This window comes from Saccopteryx leptura, chromosome 1 (genome assembly GCF_036850995.1).
Source record: "Saccopteryx leptura isolate mSacLep1 chromosome 1, mSacLep1_pri_phased_curated, whole genome shotgun sequence".
NCBI lineage: Eukaryota > Metazoa > Chordata > Mammalia > Chiroptera > Emballonuridae > Saccopteryx > Saccopteryx leptura.
This window is the reverse complement of record NC_089503.1, coordinates 26,239,147-26,255,121: the sequence shown is the minus strand read 5'-3', so window position 1 is coordinate 26,255,121 and position 15,975 is coordinate 26,239,147. Positions and strand designations below refer to the sequence as shown.

The following is a 15,975-nucleotide window of genomic DNA, read 5'->3' as shown; positions in this document are numbered from 1 at the left end:
TCTGGCTTTTCTTAGAAAATGCAGATCTAACAAAACTGAGCTTGTATCTGAGGTGATGAAAACCAAATTGGACTTAAGAAGTGTCTGCCTCCTATAGCCTGGGCAGGTCTTTCCCACTCTCTGTGATGTGCCAGGCCTGGACCTTTTGGGAAGTATATATTACATGGTGCAAAAAAGTAAAGTAATTGGTTCTTCCTTATAGCTTCTTCTCTTACCAGGGTTTATTTCCTGGCCCATGTGCCCCTTACACAAGGCAGTTCCTTTGTAGAATAAGTGCTAAATAAATAAACTTGGATTGAATGAATGAATGGACTGTAATTGAGAGAGTACTGAACTTGGGATCAGAAGACAAGTTTGAATCCCGACTTCCTCCAAACAGCTGAGTGACTGTGAACAAATCCTATCACCTGTATTTTGGTCTTTCTTTTTTAGGGGGTAGGGGAGGAGGTGCACTATTGTTCCTACGGACTTGTTGGAATAAGTAGTACATTTCCATATTTCAGAATCTGAAGGTGCAAGAAGGTTTATAGAGAAAAGTCGTCCGCCTGTGTTTCTGCCACCTGGCTCCTTTCTCTATGGGAAACCAATGTTAGTGTCTGGTTCGTTCTTTCAAAGATATTTTTATGTAAATGTAATAAGATACGTAAATGCTTTCTTCATATTTTTTTTCTATGTAGATGGTAGCATAACATGTGCAGTCACAATTTAGCATTTAGCTTTTGAGCACACTTGAATTTAGAGTGTCTCCTGGAGAGCAGCGCAACCAGGGTGTGAAGAGTTCTCCCCTTTCTTAGAGCCGCAGGGGATGCCTGCATAGGGAACACCCTGGGTCACATGGCCAGTCTCCTGTTGCTGAGCATTTAGGTTCTTCCTAACCATTGCTGGTATAAAGAAGGCTGCAGTAAAATCCCTTGTTATGTAAATCAGTTAACAGGCCTGAGGTCAAATTCCTGGAAGTGGAACTGCTGGGTCAGAGGCAACAGCCCTTGTCATTTTGGTAGGTCTTGTTCAATTTGCCTTTGTAGCAGCTGCCCCACACTGGTCTCCTTCCAGCAATGTGTGAGAGCGCCCGTAGCACCACACCCTGGCCATATGTCACCTTCTGGAGCCGATGATGGTTTAGTGAAGAACATAGTGTTTTATAAAAATATTAATGTTAGCTACAGTTTTTGTTTTTGTTTTTTTTTGGCCCCTACGATGGGCCAGGCCACAATCTAGGTCATCTCATTTAATCTTTACGTTAAGAGAAGAATGACACTCATTTGACACATGAGGAAACTAATATTCAGAGAGGTTGAGTCATTTACCCGGGTCCCCAGCTAATACATTGTAGAGGCTAGATTTAAACCTGGGATAATCTGATTTCAGTACCAGGATGTTTTCATATGGTGGAGCCCCATGTCACTTTAGGTGTTGGTGCTCTCAGGTGACCCTTGCTTACAGTTCCTGTGTCCCTCCCAGCAGTAGCACCTCTCACATGGCTGGTTCATTTGCTCATGCATCAAATATCTGTGAATTCCTGCACTGTACTAAGCCCTGAGGATGCCACTGAGAATAAGATCGACATAGTCCCTGCCCTTCTGGACCACACACAGTGATAAGAGATAGTTCTGTAGTCATTAATTGTGGTAGATTGTGAGAGTACAAGAAAGGAGATGAGGGAGGCAGTCTATGGGGCAATGTGACCTAACCAGGGGTAGGGGATGAAGGAGCTCCTCTCTGAACAAGTGAAGGACAAGTGATAAAAGATGTGTGGGTTTGAACCTGGAGAAGTGGGTGGAAAGTATTGCACACAGAGGGCACAGCATGTGTGAAAGTCCTGGGGTAGGGAAGATAGGTAGTTTTGGAAGACATAAAGAAAAGCCAGTGAGCTGGCATGCGGTGGAGGGAGGTGAGGGTGTGAGGATGGGGTTTGGTGATTTATTCTAAAAGCTCTGCGGCATCTTTGACGGCATTGATGTGAGTGTCACGGGTCCTGGACTATTGGGCTCTTGCCCCAACACCACCACCTGTCACAAGCCACATGACCTTAGCCAATTTGACCTTATCACACTTGGCACTTGTAAAGTCAGTAGCCACGGCCACCATCACAGCCGCCTGGCCCATGCAGGTTCACATTTGATTCGGACAGATGTTAATGAAACAATGGAGCCAAGAACTGGTGGGCCATTAGCTTTAATTCTAGCTTGCACCCGGTGGTCAAGAAATTCACACAGTGGGAAAACACTTCCTTTTCCATTCAGGGCTCCCAAAGCCACTGACTTATCTGAGTTTCCTAGAATCAAAGGTTTCTAGCTCACCAGCCTTATTCACCTCTGTTCCCCATCTTCTCTCTGCACAGACTCTGTACAGACTCTGTGCAAACTGGCTTCTACCTCAGCACTCCACCATCTTGGCTGCTTCTCCTGGCCTCCTCCACGTGGCCTTTTTCTGGTCTCTCCTCTAATGCTAATCTCAGGAACCGAGAGAGAGCAAGCTCCCGGTCTGTCCCCATTTTATAGTGTAGAAATCAAAACCTTTAATTCAATATACAGACAAGGAAGTCTCTGATACAAAGCCACTTATCTGAGGCATAACGGGATTCCTCATGAGAGTCCACCACCCCACATCATGCAATCAGTCAAGGGTGTGGGGAAAAACTTAGTCTTAAAAGTAAGCCTTCGGCTATAATGACCCGGCCTGCTTACAGCCTGTCCCCCACACCCAATACAAACTCTAAGCGAGCAAACATATATATCATATTTAAAAACTTATTTGACCAACAGCACTTCCATTTCTTTCTCTGTAAAATGAGGATAGTAATAGTGTCCTGGAGGTTGTGAAGATCAGACACAGGGCCTTTCATACATTTTGTCTTCTACATACAGTATGTGATACATTTTGACTCATAAACATGAGTACACATGTAATATATGTTTCCCCACAATGCAATCGATGCACTCTGATGTTTTCTATCCTAACCTATTTCATTAAAGATTTGTTGTCAAGACTCCCTACCTTCGCTTTAAACATACTGAGATCACACATGTCAGGTGCCTGTTCCACAGTTGGCACTCCTGAAGTGGCGCTATCATTCTCATCATTGTTGTCATTATGAAGATAATTCTGGCTGCAGCTAGAGAGTGCGTGGATCGAGTTAAATGACAGTGTCTGAGTCCTGACGGTGCGGAAGGGTGCTGGCTCTCTGTGCCTCTGCTCCTGTCCCAGGGAGGAGTTCCACGCCGGGCATCGCGACTGCACGCGCTCCTGAGTGGGGTGTGTGAAATGGGCCGTCTGTCTGGCTTCCCTGGGAACTGGCTTTGCCTTATTTTCGGGCGGTCACAGCAGACTGTGCTCAGTTTTCTTTGACTTCTTTGTTATTTACAAGCAGAATGGCTTTTTCCTGGAAGCCTTGTGTCATTATAAGCCACCCACTTCTTTATTTTAAGTTGTGCCATGATCCTACTTCCCTTTTCAGAGTCAATTTCAGGGTTGGTGCCTTAGAGGAATTCGTTTGCATTTTCCATTAAGAGTACCACCTTCTTCTGCTGGCTGGCCCCGCCTGATGGCTGTGCCCCCTCCCTGTGCCCTGGCCGGTGAAGCCAGGATGAGAAAGCAACACTCCCACTTTCTTTCTCTCCAGCAAACACATTCTGGATCCTGAGCCCTGTGAGGTGAGCCTGGGAGAGGGAGAATGGTGATAAGACCCAATAACCCTTTAACCTCCATAGCACTTTATGAATCTACGACCCTGGCTTTCCAGATAGTGGAAGCGAACTCTGTAAGCACCAAAAACTTTTTAACCTTTAAATAATTTTAGAAACACATTTTTCTATGTTAACCACATTGGTTGTTCAGAAGAGAACATCTCCCAAAACACTGTGGTTTCTTTAACTCAAACAACAGTAGGCAAAACAGTTTTTGTGATGATGATGATGATGATGATGATGATGATGGTGGTGATGATGGTGGTGGTCGTAGTTGTGGCTGAATTGTATCCTCCCAAAATTCATATGTTGAAGACCGAGCCTGCAGCACCTCAGAATGTGACAGTCTTTGCAGACAGAGCCTTTAAAGAGGGGAGTAAGTGAACACGAAGTCATTAGAGAGGGTTCTAATCCAGCTTCTCTGGTGTCCTTATAAGAAGAGGGAATTTGAACACAGAGAGACACAGCCGGGATGCTCGCACCCAGAGGAAAGGCCATGTGAGGACACAGAGAGAAGGTGGAACCATCTGCAAGGCACGGCGAGAGGCCTCAGAAGAAGCCAAACCAGCTGATACCTTAAGTTGAGCTTCTAGCCTCCTGAACTGTGAGAAAATGAATGCTGTTGTTTGAGCCTTTCAGTCTTTGGTATTTGGTCATGGCAGCCCTAGAAGACTGAAATAGTGGCAACGGTGGTAATAAAAATAAATAACAGGTCATGTTTATCAACACTTACTGCACACCAGGACTGTTTTAAGCCTTGGTTGAATCATCTCATGCAGCCCCACACCAATCCTAAGTCACCTGCCCAGTTCACACAGCGAGCCTGGCTCTAGCACTTGGGCTTGAACCTCCACTGCCTCTGGGTCTAGCGCCTGCGTAGTTCCAGGAATCATGTGAGGCATTTCCAAGACAATCATTCTTATCTCCACAACAAGTCTCCAAAGGAAGAGACTGCAGTTCAGAGTGGACCCAGGCCACACAGTGTGTGTACAGTATTCCTTTCTTGTGGCTACAATAACAAATTTCCACGACTTCGGTGGCTTAAAACCAAACTCTATTCTCTCACAGTTCTGGAGGTCAGAAGTCCAGAATTAAGATGTCACAGGGTCATGTTCCCTCCAGAGGCTCTGGGGGAGAATCTTTTCTTTCTTTCTCCACCCCCCCCAGCATACCAATTTCTCACTGACTTGGGGAATCTGTTTCTTTTCTCTCCCAGCTTTGGTGGCTGCCAGCACTGCTTGGCTTGGGGCTGTATCCCCAGCCTCGGCCTCCATTTTGACATTGCCTTCTCCTCTTTGTAAATTTGTGTTTTTGTTTTTCTCCTCTTCTGTCTCCATTCTCCTTCTGCATCCTTCTTACCAGGGTACAAGTGGTTGTATCCTACCTGGATACTCCAGTGGACAAGCTCCTTCTCTCAAGATCCTTAGCTAATCACACCTTTTGCCATCTAAGGTAATAGTTAGTTAGAGGACTAAGATGTGACTATATCTTTGGAGCGCTGGTGTTTTTGCCTCCCACAGTCAGACAGTGTCAGAATGAGCATCGATGCGGGGTTGGTCTGACCAAAGCCACTGGTGACCACTCATGCTTCCGAGCTGCGGGCCTGGAGCCGCTCAACTCCATTTCTGCAATGCCCTTTCTGGGCTGTGGCAGGGGCAGGTGTTGGTCACAGTGTGAAGCTAGCTAAGAATCACCGGGCTCTTGGACCCAGCGGCTCCACTTCTTGGAATGCACCTCACTCAAATGGCCATGTGGTTGCTAAGACTGGCAAATATGCCCATTCTTTTCCGTAACAAAAAAACCTGGCAAGTGCTGCAATATCCACCTGTCGGGGAGTGCTTAAATCAAGCGTAGTGTCCCCTCAGTGCAATTAGTGAAGAAACCTTTACAAATAACGAAGTAGACACGTAGAGAGGGATAGTGGAAGATACCCGTGATGTATTATTAAAAGGAAAGAAATTACCCATTTTTATTAAAATATTACATGTGCTCATGGGCATGGCTGTTAAAAAATAAATTAAAATTCAGTTCCTTAACCCTGAAGCCATATTTCAGGGGCTCAATGGCCACACGTGGCCATGGTTGTCATTAGACAGCGGGGACAGAGAGCGTCTGGCCTCAGAAAGTCCGGCAGAGCTTCCCCACGTCATGAGATGGCCAGAGGGAATCCCGCCGTCTCCGTAGGTACACACTTCTGGCAGTGTTTACATATGTCACAGTAAATAAGCAGGTGGCCTGTTTCCAGAAAAATAGAAGCCCGTGGGATTTCTAAGGTAACAGTCTGTTTCTTAAGTTGGCGGTAGTTTGTCATTATTTAAGATGAAGGGGTTTGTGTGTGTAGAAACTCCTTTTTAAGTATGCCTCATTGTGAAAATATTTAAAAATATACAAGGGAGAGAGAGAGAGAGAGAGAGAGAGAGAGGTGCCTGGCAGGCAAGGCTGGAGGCTGGAAGACTTTCAGCCAGGTCTGGTTCCGGGGGGGGGGGGGGGGGGGGGAGAGAGAGAGAGAGAGAGAGAGAGAGAGAGAGAGAGAGAGGTGCCTGGCAGGCAAGGCTGGAGGCTGGAAGACTTTCAGCCAGGTCTGGTTCCGGGACCCAAAGCTTTTCAGCCTTGGGCACATCACTTAGCCTGCTGGAGCCTCAGTTTCCTAATTTGACAGAATTCCTGCTCGACTGCCTTATAGGGTTAGAGTAAGACTGAGGAGCGTGAAGATGTGTGGAAAAACTCTGACACTGAAGAACGCACCTCACAGACGTGAGGGTCAGTAAACAACGCTGTGAGTTACCGAAGGCCCGAGGAGGCAAGGTCCCAGCGCACTGTGCCCAGCGCCGGGACTGGAGACCCGGCCGACTCCCGAGTATTTTCCAGCTGTTGCTGAGGTTGCCGTAACCAGGAGGACGTGTGGCCATATTCCCACCAACGTCCTTGCTTGGAGATTTAGAAATAACAATTTATTTTATTTAACAACCGGTGATGTAACATTTGCTGTTTGCCATGTACTGTTCTATGTGCTTTACAAATATGTACTTATTTTATCCTCACACAACCCTGAGGGAGTCGCTGTTAGCATGCTAGGTTCATGCAGAGGCTCAGAGACGGCAAGTAACTTGCCCCAGGCCACGCAGCTGGTAGGGAGTGGGTGTCTAACTGAGGCAGTCCTTGCTTGCTCCTTTCATCCTACTCTTGCTCCCATGAGATGTGGTCATAGAGTCCCTCAAGTCAGTGTATCAATCTTAGGGGCATGAGATTTCAAGTTGGATATGAAATCTCCTGACTGAGAGTTCCTGACTAACTTGGTAGGTTCAATTCTGATTTTCTGGCTGAGTTTCGTCAGGTGACTAAGTGGGAAGGGGCATCTGTCAGTGATTTGCCAGGTGTGAGCTGTGTGACTTTTGGCAGGTTACTTAACTTCTCTGATCTTGCGATGGGGTTTCATGAGTAAGTTTACCTACTGTGACAGTGCTTGTCATCACGTCGGGCGGGCAGTCGATGCCTCATTAGTTGCTCTCCTTGCCTTCATCTTTACCTTGAGCAGCATGCTTAAACTTGAAGACGCAGAGGTGAGTGAGTCCCCGTGTCTGTCTTCTAGCAGTTTACAGAATGGCCTGGGTGGAGGCTGGGGAACTTTCTGGATCAGGAGTCAGGGAACTTGAGTTATAGCCTGTGCCAGCTCTCTCCTACCCTGGTGATGTCGGACAGGTTTCTCTGCTGCTCTGGCTACACCTTTAAGTGGAGCCTGGGCTGGCAGCACTCTGAGGCCCCATCTGTCTTGTTGCTTTCTGATCTGTTACATTGAAGTCAGGACGAGCCTGTGCCCGCGGGGCGGCGCCGGAGCAGGTGGATGGAGGGCGCGTCGGCGTTTCCCTTCTGGCCACGCTGTTCAGTGCTGGGGCATCTCCCTCCCTCCCCGTGGGGCTCCGCAGAGGCCTGTGGGCTCTGTCCAGAACTGGAATGGTGGGAACAAAGCCGGCTTCGGTTGTCTCCTGCCTGTCAGGATCTGTAGGCTGCGGATTTTGCAGCTGAAGGATGAGTCAGCAGCAGAATGCCTTGTCGTGTGTCCCTCTGCAGCCAGTGGGTGGCTGTGGGACCTGCCATCGCCGTCCTCTGTGGCTGAAAATTGCCTTTACTTAAAAAGAGTTGCCTGTGTGGATGCAGTTGGCCATGTTTCTTGCTGGATGTGCACATGGCTTACAGTAGGAGGCTTGGGGGACACCAACTGAGAAGTGGAGGGGGACAGGGGCCAGCCCCTTGGTCCCCAGTGTCACACAGCCTCCCCGTGAAAAGGGCTGTTTTGGCAGGCAGCCGGAAGGTAAACACTTGGAATGATCCATTCAGTTCCCCTCCTTCCCTGCACAACTGCCACTGAGTGGGAGGCAGCCCCGTCACTTCAAGTTTAAGGTTCTCGTAAAAGGAGTTAATATCCTGTAATTACACAGATGAATTACACTTCGCAGGCCCATTTCAGGAAAGGCAACGAAATGGATCCTCTTGTAATCGTGTGACCTTTGCTGGGCGAGGTAAAGCCCAAAGCCAGCCAGCGGAAGGATGCGGAGGGGGCTGCCCAGGTTTTATGACTTGCTGGCCTCGCTCATTGATTTGCACAGATCTTTCCAAGTTCCGGTGGCACTTGTGGAGTTGCTGAGACCCTCTGACACTTGAGCAGGCGTGTTAAGACTTCCCTGGCATTCATTGATGAATTTCAGTCACTGCTGACTCATTCTGAGAGTGGAGAGGAGGGGCAGAAGACGATAAAAGAAAATGGCTCACAACTCTGCTTTCCTTGAAAAATCGCCGGGGTAGGACAAGCCATTTCTTTCTCGGTTCTTGGTCTTACAAGTGCATTGTCACTGTGCCCAGTGCCTGTAGACTGCTGCTAGCCCCTCCCATGCTTTCTAGATGGACGGCCTCCCTGCCTGTCTCATGGCCGCCTTCCTGTGGTATTTAATTGGAAGCTAACACCTTGGTTTTTCCTTCTTCAAACGTTGCTATGAAGCTGGGGCTGCAGATTGACAGTTTGGGCTGGAATATTGCTTTGTCTTTCAGCACTGGTTTTCGGGACAAAACAGAGCGAGCTGGCGAGAGAGGTAGCAGTGAGAGTAGGTCTGGGCTCACCTGTGAAACCTCGAGAAAAAAGTGGCCGTAACCTCGGTGGTGTTTCCTTTCGTCCTTCACTCTGGTCAGCTCCAAAACTCACTTTAAGTCATTGATTGAGATTTTGGGTTCACTAAAGAATGAGAGACTGAAATGACAGGTTCAGGGGTGCCGGGAGTGAGAGCAACTGGTCTGACAAATTGGCAGTTGCAAAATAGTCACAGGGGGACGTCAAGTTCTGCACGGGAAATATAGTCGATTGTACTGTCATGACTACTACACGTGGTGCCAGTTGGGTACTGCGGATTTCCAGGGGAACACTGTGTAAAGTATAGGATTGTCTAACCACAAAGCTGTACACCCGAAAGCAATACAAAAAAGAAAAGAAAGAAAGAAAGAAAGAAAGAAAGCAATTAGCCTGAATGGAAACAGACAAGAGTGTTGAGGGTCTTGGGTCTGCCACTCTGCTGGTGATGTCACACGATCTCATTTCACGTCTTATCAGTCCTGTGAAGTTGGCAGTGCTGACGGCTAAGGACTCTAACACACAGTGCGCTCAAGGTCTCGCACCTCGGGAGTGGCTTCATTCAGACTCAGGCCAAGGTTCACGGCAAAGCCTTGGCCATTCGGCAGGAAGCCATAAAGCCTCCTAGGACGTGCTCAGAGGACAGTGTCCTTGAGCCCAACCCTGCAGGGTAAGTTAGATTTAGATAAGCAGAGAGGAAAAGGAAGGGGATTCTGGGCAGGAGGAGCAGAAGATGCAATCAGCAAGCCTGGGAAAAGGGACTAGGAATGAGGACGGGGAGCAGTGCTGCTGGTTGTAAGCTCCACAGGGCGGGGACCATGGAGGCCGCCATGTTCCCCAGGGCCGCCATTACACCCCCAGTGCCTGAGCGAGGACCTGCTGCAGAGGAGGCGCTCAGGAAGTGTTTATTGTGTGAATGAAGACACAAGCAGTCATCTCCGTAGACCTTGAGCCTTTTGAGGTCAGGGACTAGGTCTTAAAAAATCTTTGGATACCCCACAGCTCCCAGTGGTTAATAAATACCAAACACTCAGTAAATCTGCTCTGATGGGATGGATGAATGAATGAATGAATGGCAGGTAGGGGGTGGTGGGAGATGTACCTGAGTAAAGCGCACTGATGCTTTAGGAAATACTGAAAACGGCACATGGGCTGGTGTGGGAAGGACATATCGTGGAAGGTTTTCAGTGCCAGAACAAGGTGCTCTTGTGTTTTCCTTGAGGCATTTTTTTAAGAGGCTGTGTTTTAATGCACAACATTGTGGGGTCTGCAGAACCCAGCCAGCGTCCCAACGTTGATGGGTTGTGCGCATGCCCCATGGTCAAGGACAGCTTAGAAATCGCTTTTCTGTAGGGCTGGCCTCAACCTGGCCCTATGGGCACCGACTTCCTACTTTGGGGTGACCACACTGTTTAAACCAAAAGAGACCTGTAAAAACTTGTGAATGGGCGCCCACAGGGTATGGCGGGGGGGCGGGGGGCGTCCCGGCGGTTTTGGGATAGTTTGGCTGGAAAGTCTCAGCTAACTTCCTCCAAGATGTGGTCTGCCCAGCCTGGGCGTTTTCAATGAGAGCTGCCCTCCTTTTTCTAGGTATTGGCTACATTTGTGATTTTGAGAAAACCTGCGAGCCTGAAGGCAGCAGCCCTGGGAGAAGCCCTTCCTGTGGACAGTCGGAACCTTCTGGTACAGAGGAGAAGCCGTCCCCTCACCTGGACTTATGACCCGCGGCTGCGCTCCCAGCCTGCCCGTCGAGTTCCACAAGATGGGCTCCTTCCGCAGGCCCCGACCGCGCTTCATGAGCTCCCCGGTGCTCAGCGACCTGCCCCGGTTCCAGGCCGCCCGGCAGGCCCTGCAGCTGAGCTCCAACTCGGCCTGGAACAGGTAGAGGAGGCGGCCAGGGGTGGGCGGGGTGGGGCCCGGCAGGGCTAAGCTGCTGCTGCGTCTGAGGGCTCTGCTTCCGAAGGTCGTGCCTCTAGGGGCAGTTGATGGAGATCCACTCTATTTTCCTACAGAGACTCTGTCCATGAGCTTTCCGTGTTTTTGGAAAGGTGGAGCGTGGACCACAGGGGGCCTTAGGCCTAGCCTGGGGCAGTTGGGTTGGAACTTAGTTACTGTTCATGCTCATCTGTCACATTCCTAAGTCAGAGGACCTGAAGGTGGTACATTATAGGTAACCTCAAGTCACCTTCTACCTATTTGGGGAGATAAGATACGTCTGTGAAAAGCTAAATGAGTGGCGTAAACCAGAGACCATCATAGAACCAGTGAGCCCGAGGTGATTGCAAGAGGAGACAGGAGACTTTTTTTGTAAGGTGGCAAGCTGACCTTTTGCACACCAAACGGAGTAGAGAATCAATACTCTGTCTTGCGCTTCTGTGGGACACTATTTTTCAAATCGATGCACTTACTTTTCAAGTAAATTCAATGCATCATTATTTGAAAGCCTTTCTGACTCTCTTTTGGGATCAGAAATTTGGATCGTTATGGACTTTCTCGAGGAATACACAGCTCTTGTGGTGGGGAAGGAAAGGGATCTCTATGAAATGTTCTAATTTTAACTGGACCCTTGTTCTTTAAAAAAAGGCCTGGGCCCCTCAGTAAAGACAAGATTGTAATCAGCTCCTTGCTGAAATATGGGGCTGGGGTCCCAGAGAAGGTGGAGTCGAGACTTAACGTGGGCTCTCGGAGTAACTCGACTCCTGTGTACAGCACACAGTGAGATTCTTCCAAGGAAAGTACTGTTAAAGAACAGGCGAGGACTGACCTTCCTATTAGCCCAGGCTGCCCTCTGAAGACAGGGCCGCCTGGGAAGGAAATCCCAGGCCTGTGCCAGCAACACCACTTCAGATTCTGCAGGCCCAGAGGTGCTGGCCACGCAGTTTGCTGAGAGCAGATCCCACTGCCTGCCCTTTATTACTGCCACGCACCAGCAGGGCTGCCAGAGAAGTGAGGGAGGGAGACCACGCCTGTGAGAAATGGGTGGGGGGAGGGGCTGCTTTTGTGGTCCTCCTGACCTCAGCCCCTCTTCCTCTCCAAGGCTGGAAGGAAAACGATGGGTTCCAGGGACGGAAGGCGTGGCCATGTGTAAGCCACCCCTGTTTACGCCACGGTGTGTTGGCCCTTTTAGCTGCCTTCAGCCCTGAGCTGTTGGTTGGGATGGCCCTGGGATGGGGGGCAGAGCCTCAAACCAGGAGTTATTTCTGTTTCCCCTCAGTGTCCAGACTGCTGTGATCAATGTCTTCAAAGGTGGAGGCTTGCAAAGCAATGAGCTCTATGCACTGAATGAAAACATCAGGTATGTGCAGGCCAGGCCAGAGGGTGTTTTCCCGCGGGTCTGAGCTGGGGCGGAGAGGGGGGCTACCCCACCGGGAACCTTATCTTAAGTGTTGTTTTCTGCTTGGTTCTTGTTGCTGCTTATGTTGGCTTTCGTGTGGCTCTGATGGATGTTAAATTCCAAGACCCTTATCGGTCTAGACTTCTACTCCAGAGGGTGTCATCCATGTGTTCATGTATGTAGTGTGTGTGTGTGTGTGTGTGTGGTGGGGTGGGTAGTGGGCTCATAGATGGTAGCTGTCTCCTTCTATTCTGTAAATATTGATTGTGTCTTATGTAATCATTAGGCACCATGTTAGGCAAGATGCCTAATGGTTCCAACCAGACTGCTTGGGGTTTTATTGGTGTTCTTTTAACTAAGTGACTTACCAACGTTTTTGTGCCTCAGTTTCCTCTTACATGAAACAGGGATAGAAAATGTGTCTACTTCCATAGGATTGTGTAGATTAAATTAACTTGTTATACAAATAATCTGTTAGAACAGGGTAGGAACACACAGAGTCCTTGATCCTTCTAGCTCTCAACAGCATTATTGGTCACTGTCATTCCTGTTAGGTTTTAGCGATACAACCCTCGATCAGCCGTGATACAGCCCTCAACAAGACATGGTCCTTGAGGAGTTTATTGTCTTCCAGAATCTTTCCAGTAGGGTAGCATTGGTTTTTCCTTCCTTCATCCATCAACTCCTTGAGTGTCTCCCTATTGGCCAGGCACTGGAGAGACAACAATGAGCAAAGACAGACACGGACCTTGCTCTCCTGGAACTCATCTTCAGTCAGGGAGGTAATTATTACTTGACCAATCACACTTGTAAAATGTAGAAGTGTAACCATGACGGCTGCTACCACACGGCTGAGTGATGAAAGCATGGGTCACTATGACCTGATCCTGCTCAGGAGGTCTGGGATGCTATGCCATGCTTGTGCTGTGAGCTGCAGCATCCGTGGGAATTAACTAGGTGAAGAGGGCTCACGGTGGTGGAAAGTGCAGGTGCAAAGGTCCTGTGGAGGCAATGAGCAAGGAACTGAAAAAAGACTACCTGTGTGTAGAGCACCAGAGGTTGGGTGGTGCTGTGAGGCAGGCAGAGCCCTGAGCATCAGGGTGTCCTGGAAATAGGAGGTTAAATATCAGGCCTTTTGATGCCCTGGTGTTCATTCCTCTCTGGTGTGATAAGTACAAAACATCAAGGCAAAAGACCCAACCCGGGAGTGTGCAGAACAATAAACAAGGCCATTATTCAAGTCCTGTTTACATTCAGTCAAGACTTGTGTTGAAGGGTCAACGAGGTGTTTTAAGAGCTCTGCTTTCATTAGAACTTTTAAAGCTCAGAAGTAAACAGAGTTGTGTTAAATTTCTACCCAGGTGCTTGAATTTCACATAATAATTACACAAATATGGAAAGAGTCCATAGATCTTATCTAGCCCAAAGGCCTCTTTTCACAGAGGAGGAAACTGAGACCCTAAGAAGTTGAATGACCAAGGCAAAGCTGGGTCAGCCACCCCTCTAATGACAAGTGCTCAATTTTACTCCCAAGAACTAGGACCCTGACCTCTCCCTGAGGGTCCTTCAGTTCACAATCGAAGTATAAATAAGAAAGGGTGACTCAGGAATGCACTAATTGTTCCTCACTTCAGGAGCCCAGTCCTGAAATTGTATTTAAAATCTGTGTGTGTGGGCAGCTGGGAAAAGGAAACGCCCCAGCAGGGCTGCAGCACTGGCAGCCTTCAGGTGCCAAGCACGTCTAGTGGGTGAGGCTGGCCTGGGTGTGGCAGTGAGCGCTCACCCCCTGCCGACAGACCAACCGACCGGGGGGAGGGGGGGGCATTGCCCCAGCAGAACACAGGCCCAGTGACATATCCTCTTATTTCTCAAGAAGAACAGGAAATTAGGATTTTTATGTGAAATTTCCTGGCTTTTAAATGTTGATAAATAATCCACATTTCCTCAAACATTGGTGTAGGTCAAAACAAAACACATCTGTGGGCTGAATTGGACCCACAGGCTACCCATTTATAAGGTCAGCTGTGGCATGCATGAGGGAGGCATCGCTGGTGGGGGGGGTCGCACCCCAGAGTCTGGCACCTGAGACCACATGATGGGGGAGAAGGGAGCCAGGAGAAGCCCTGGGCACCTTTCACGTACACCCAGATTGATCCCTTTCCATAGCCCTGTGAGGCAGCCATTGCCATCAGTAGTTTATTCACAGATTTGTGGATAAGAATGAAATAACGTGTCCAACATCGTGCAGCCATGAGGGGTGGAGTCAGAATTTGGACTGTTGTCTGACTTAGACACCAGCGTTAGTTTGCTCAGGCTGCCATAGAAAAGGCCATAACTGGGTGGCTTCAATGACAGACACTACTCACTGTTCGGAAGCTGGGAAGTGTGGAATCAAGATGTCGGTCGATTTGGTTCCTAGTGAGAGCTCTCTTCTTGGCCGCCATCTTGCTGTGTCCACACGGCTTCTTTTTTATGTATACCAGGGGAGACAGCAAGCTTCTGGTGCCCTTTCTTATGAGGGCATTAATCCCATCATGGGCCCCACCCTCGCAACCTCATCTAATTAACCTCCCAAAGGCCCCGTCTCCAAATACCATCATGTTGGTGGGGGTGGGTGAAGGGCTTCAATATATGAATTTGCAAGGAGACACAATTAAGTTCTTAGCAACACCTGTGCATTTTGCACAATATCGCTATGTTAGAGAGAGAGAGAGAGAGTGATTTTAGGGTGGGAGGAAGGTTAAGGTGATGATCTTGAGCTTTCTTTCTACTATCGCCCCTTTCACGAGCCTCTGAGCCCATCTCTCATCATGTGCTGTTATGATTCTTAACACCCTCTGAGGGGCATGACTCCCCCAACTCTCCGCTCCTGGGTTTTGGGGGCTGCTGGATATTCCTCTCTATGTTTTGAGCGATTTTCAGGCTGATGGGAAAATACATATGGTTGGGATTTGAAGCTGATTGCTCAGATGTGAATTGAACCCAGAATAAGTCAAAGCTGTCAAAACCCACAGCTTCTGTCACCCATGTTCTCTGTACCGTCCACCTCCTGGCCTTTCTCTAGGACGTTAGTTAGGCTGGAGATGGGCTTTCACACCACAGAAACGACTCCGAGTATAACTGAGCACGTCAAACGCGTCCGGGGCCTGTGTGTGACCTGCTCGTCTACGTCAAATAAAATGGGCTGGCCTTGCATGCGTGTCCCCTTCTGTAAGTGACTACAGGGAACTAAGCACAGCTGCCCTTATTTCAGTACGTCAGGTGCCAAAGGGGACATGCTCTTCTCTGGTTATATTTTCCTTTTCTCTTCTTCTTCCTTTTGGAAAACCTGTTTGCAAAAGAGACCCAGAAACTCCACCAGGCTGACGCCTGACCCATGGGGAGGGTGCATGCATGAGGGTGGGGGGTGCTGTCTGGGATGGTAGGAGTATAGGGAAGATGATGTGGAAGGAGAGACGGTGAACTATCCTCAAGCCCGTTTTTCAATCAAGGGTGACAGTTCTCTGTGCAGGAAGATCTGTGCCAGGTTCGGTAGGATTTTTAAAACTTGCTAAGAGGGTAGCTTCTGGATTCAGAGAGACTGGAGATCAAGATGAGACTAGCTGTAGGATCTTGGGCATAGCACTTCGTTTTCCCAAGATCCTTTTTCCTTTTACACAATGGGGGTGATAATCGCGTCAATCTGGTGGTGGTTAGGCGGACGGAGATACTGCTAAAAATGTCATTGGCACATCATCCGGCACGTAATAAACAGCCATTATTATCCTGTTATTATGAAGATTTAGCAATACCAAAGTGACAAATGACGGTGCGTACCACGCCCGGGAGCACAAGGCAAC

General features: G+C 48.7%; 1 protein-coding gene across 10 annotated transcripts in view; it reads left to right on the top strand.

Annotated features, from left to right (window-relative positions):
- The window catches only part of PRR5L (proline rich 5 like), a 126,978-nt gene that overhangs the window by 68,460 nt on the left and 42,543 nt on the right, over nucleotides 1-15,975 (top strand). For 7 of the 10 annotated variants that reach the window (XM_066363260.1, XM_066363240.1, XM_066363251.1 and 4 more), the window contains exons 2-3: nucleotides 10,393-10,683; nucleotides 12,017-12,097. In XM_066363260.1, coding sequence (XP_066219357.1) covers nucleotides 10,520-10,683; nucleotides 12,017-12,097 — 245 coding nt within the window. In that variant the 5' untranslated portion in view covers nucleotides 10,393-10,519. Of the gene's footprint in view, nucleotides 1-3,443; nucleotides 3,654-7,174; nucleotides 7,247-9,307; nucleotides 9,473-10,392; nucleotides 10,684-12,016; nucleotides 12,098-15,975 lie in introns of those variants that run through there. The other 3 variants (XM_066363296.1, XM_066363274.1, XM_066363264.1) reach the window with 3 other exon arrangements.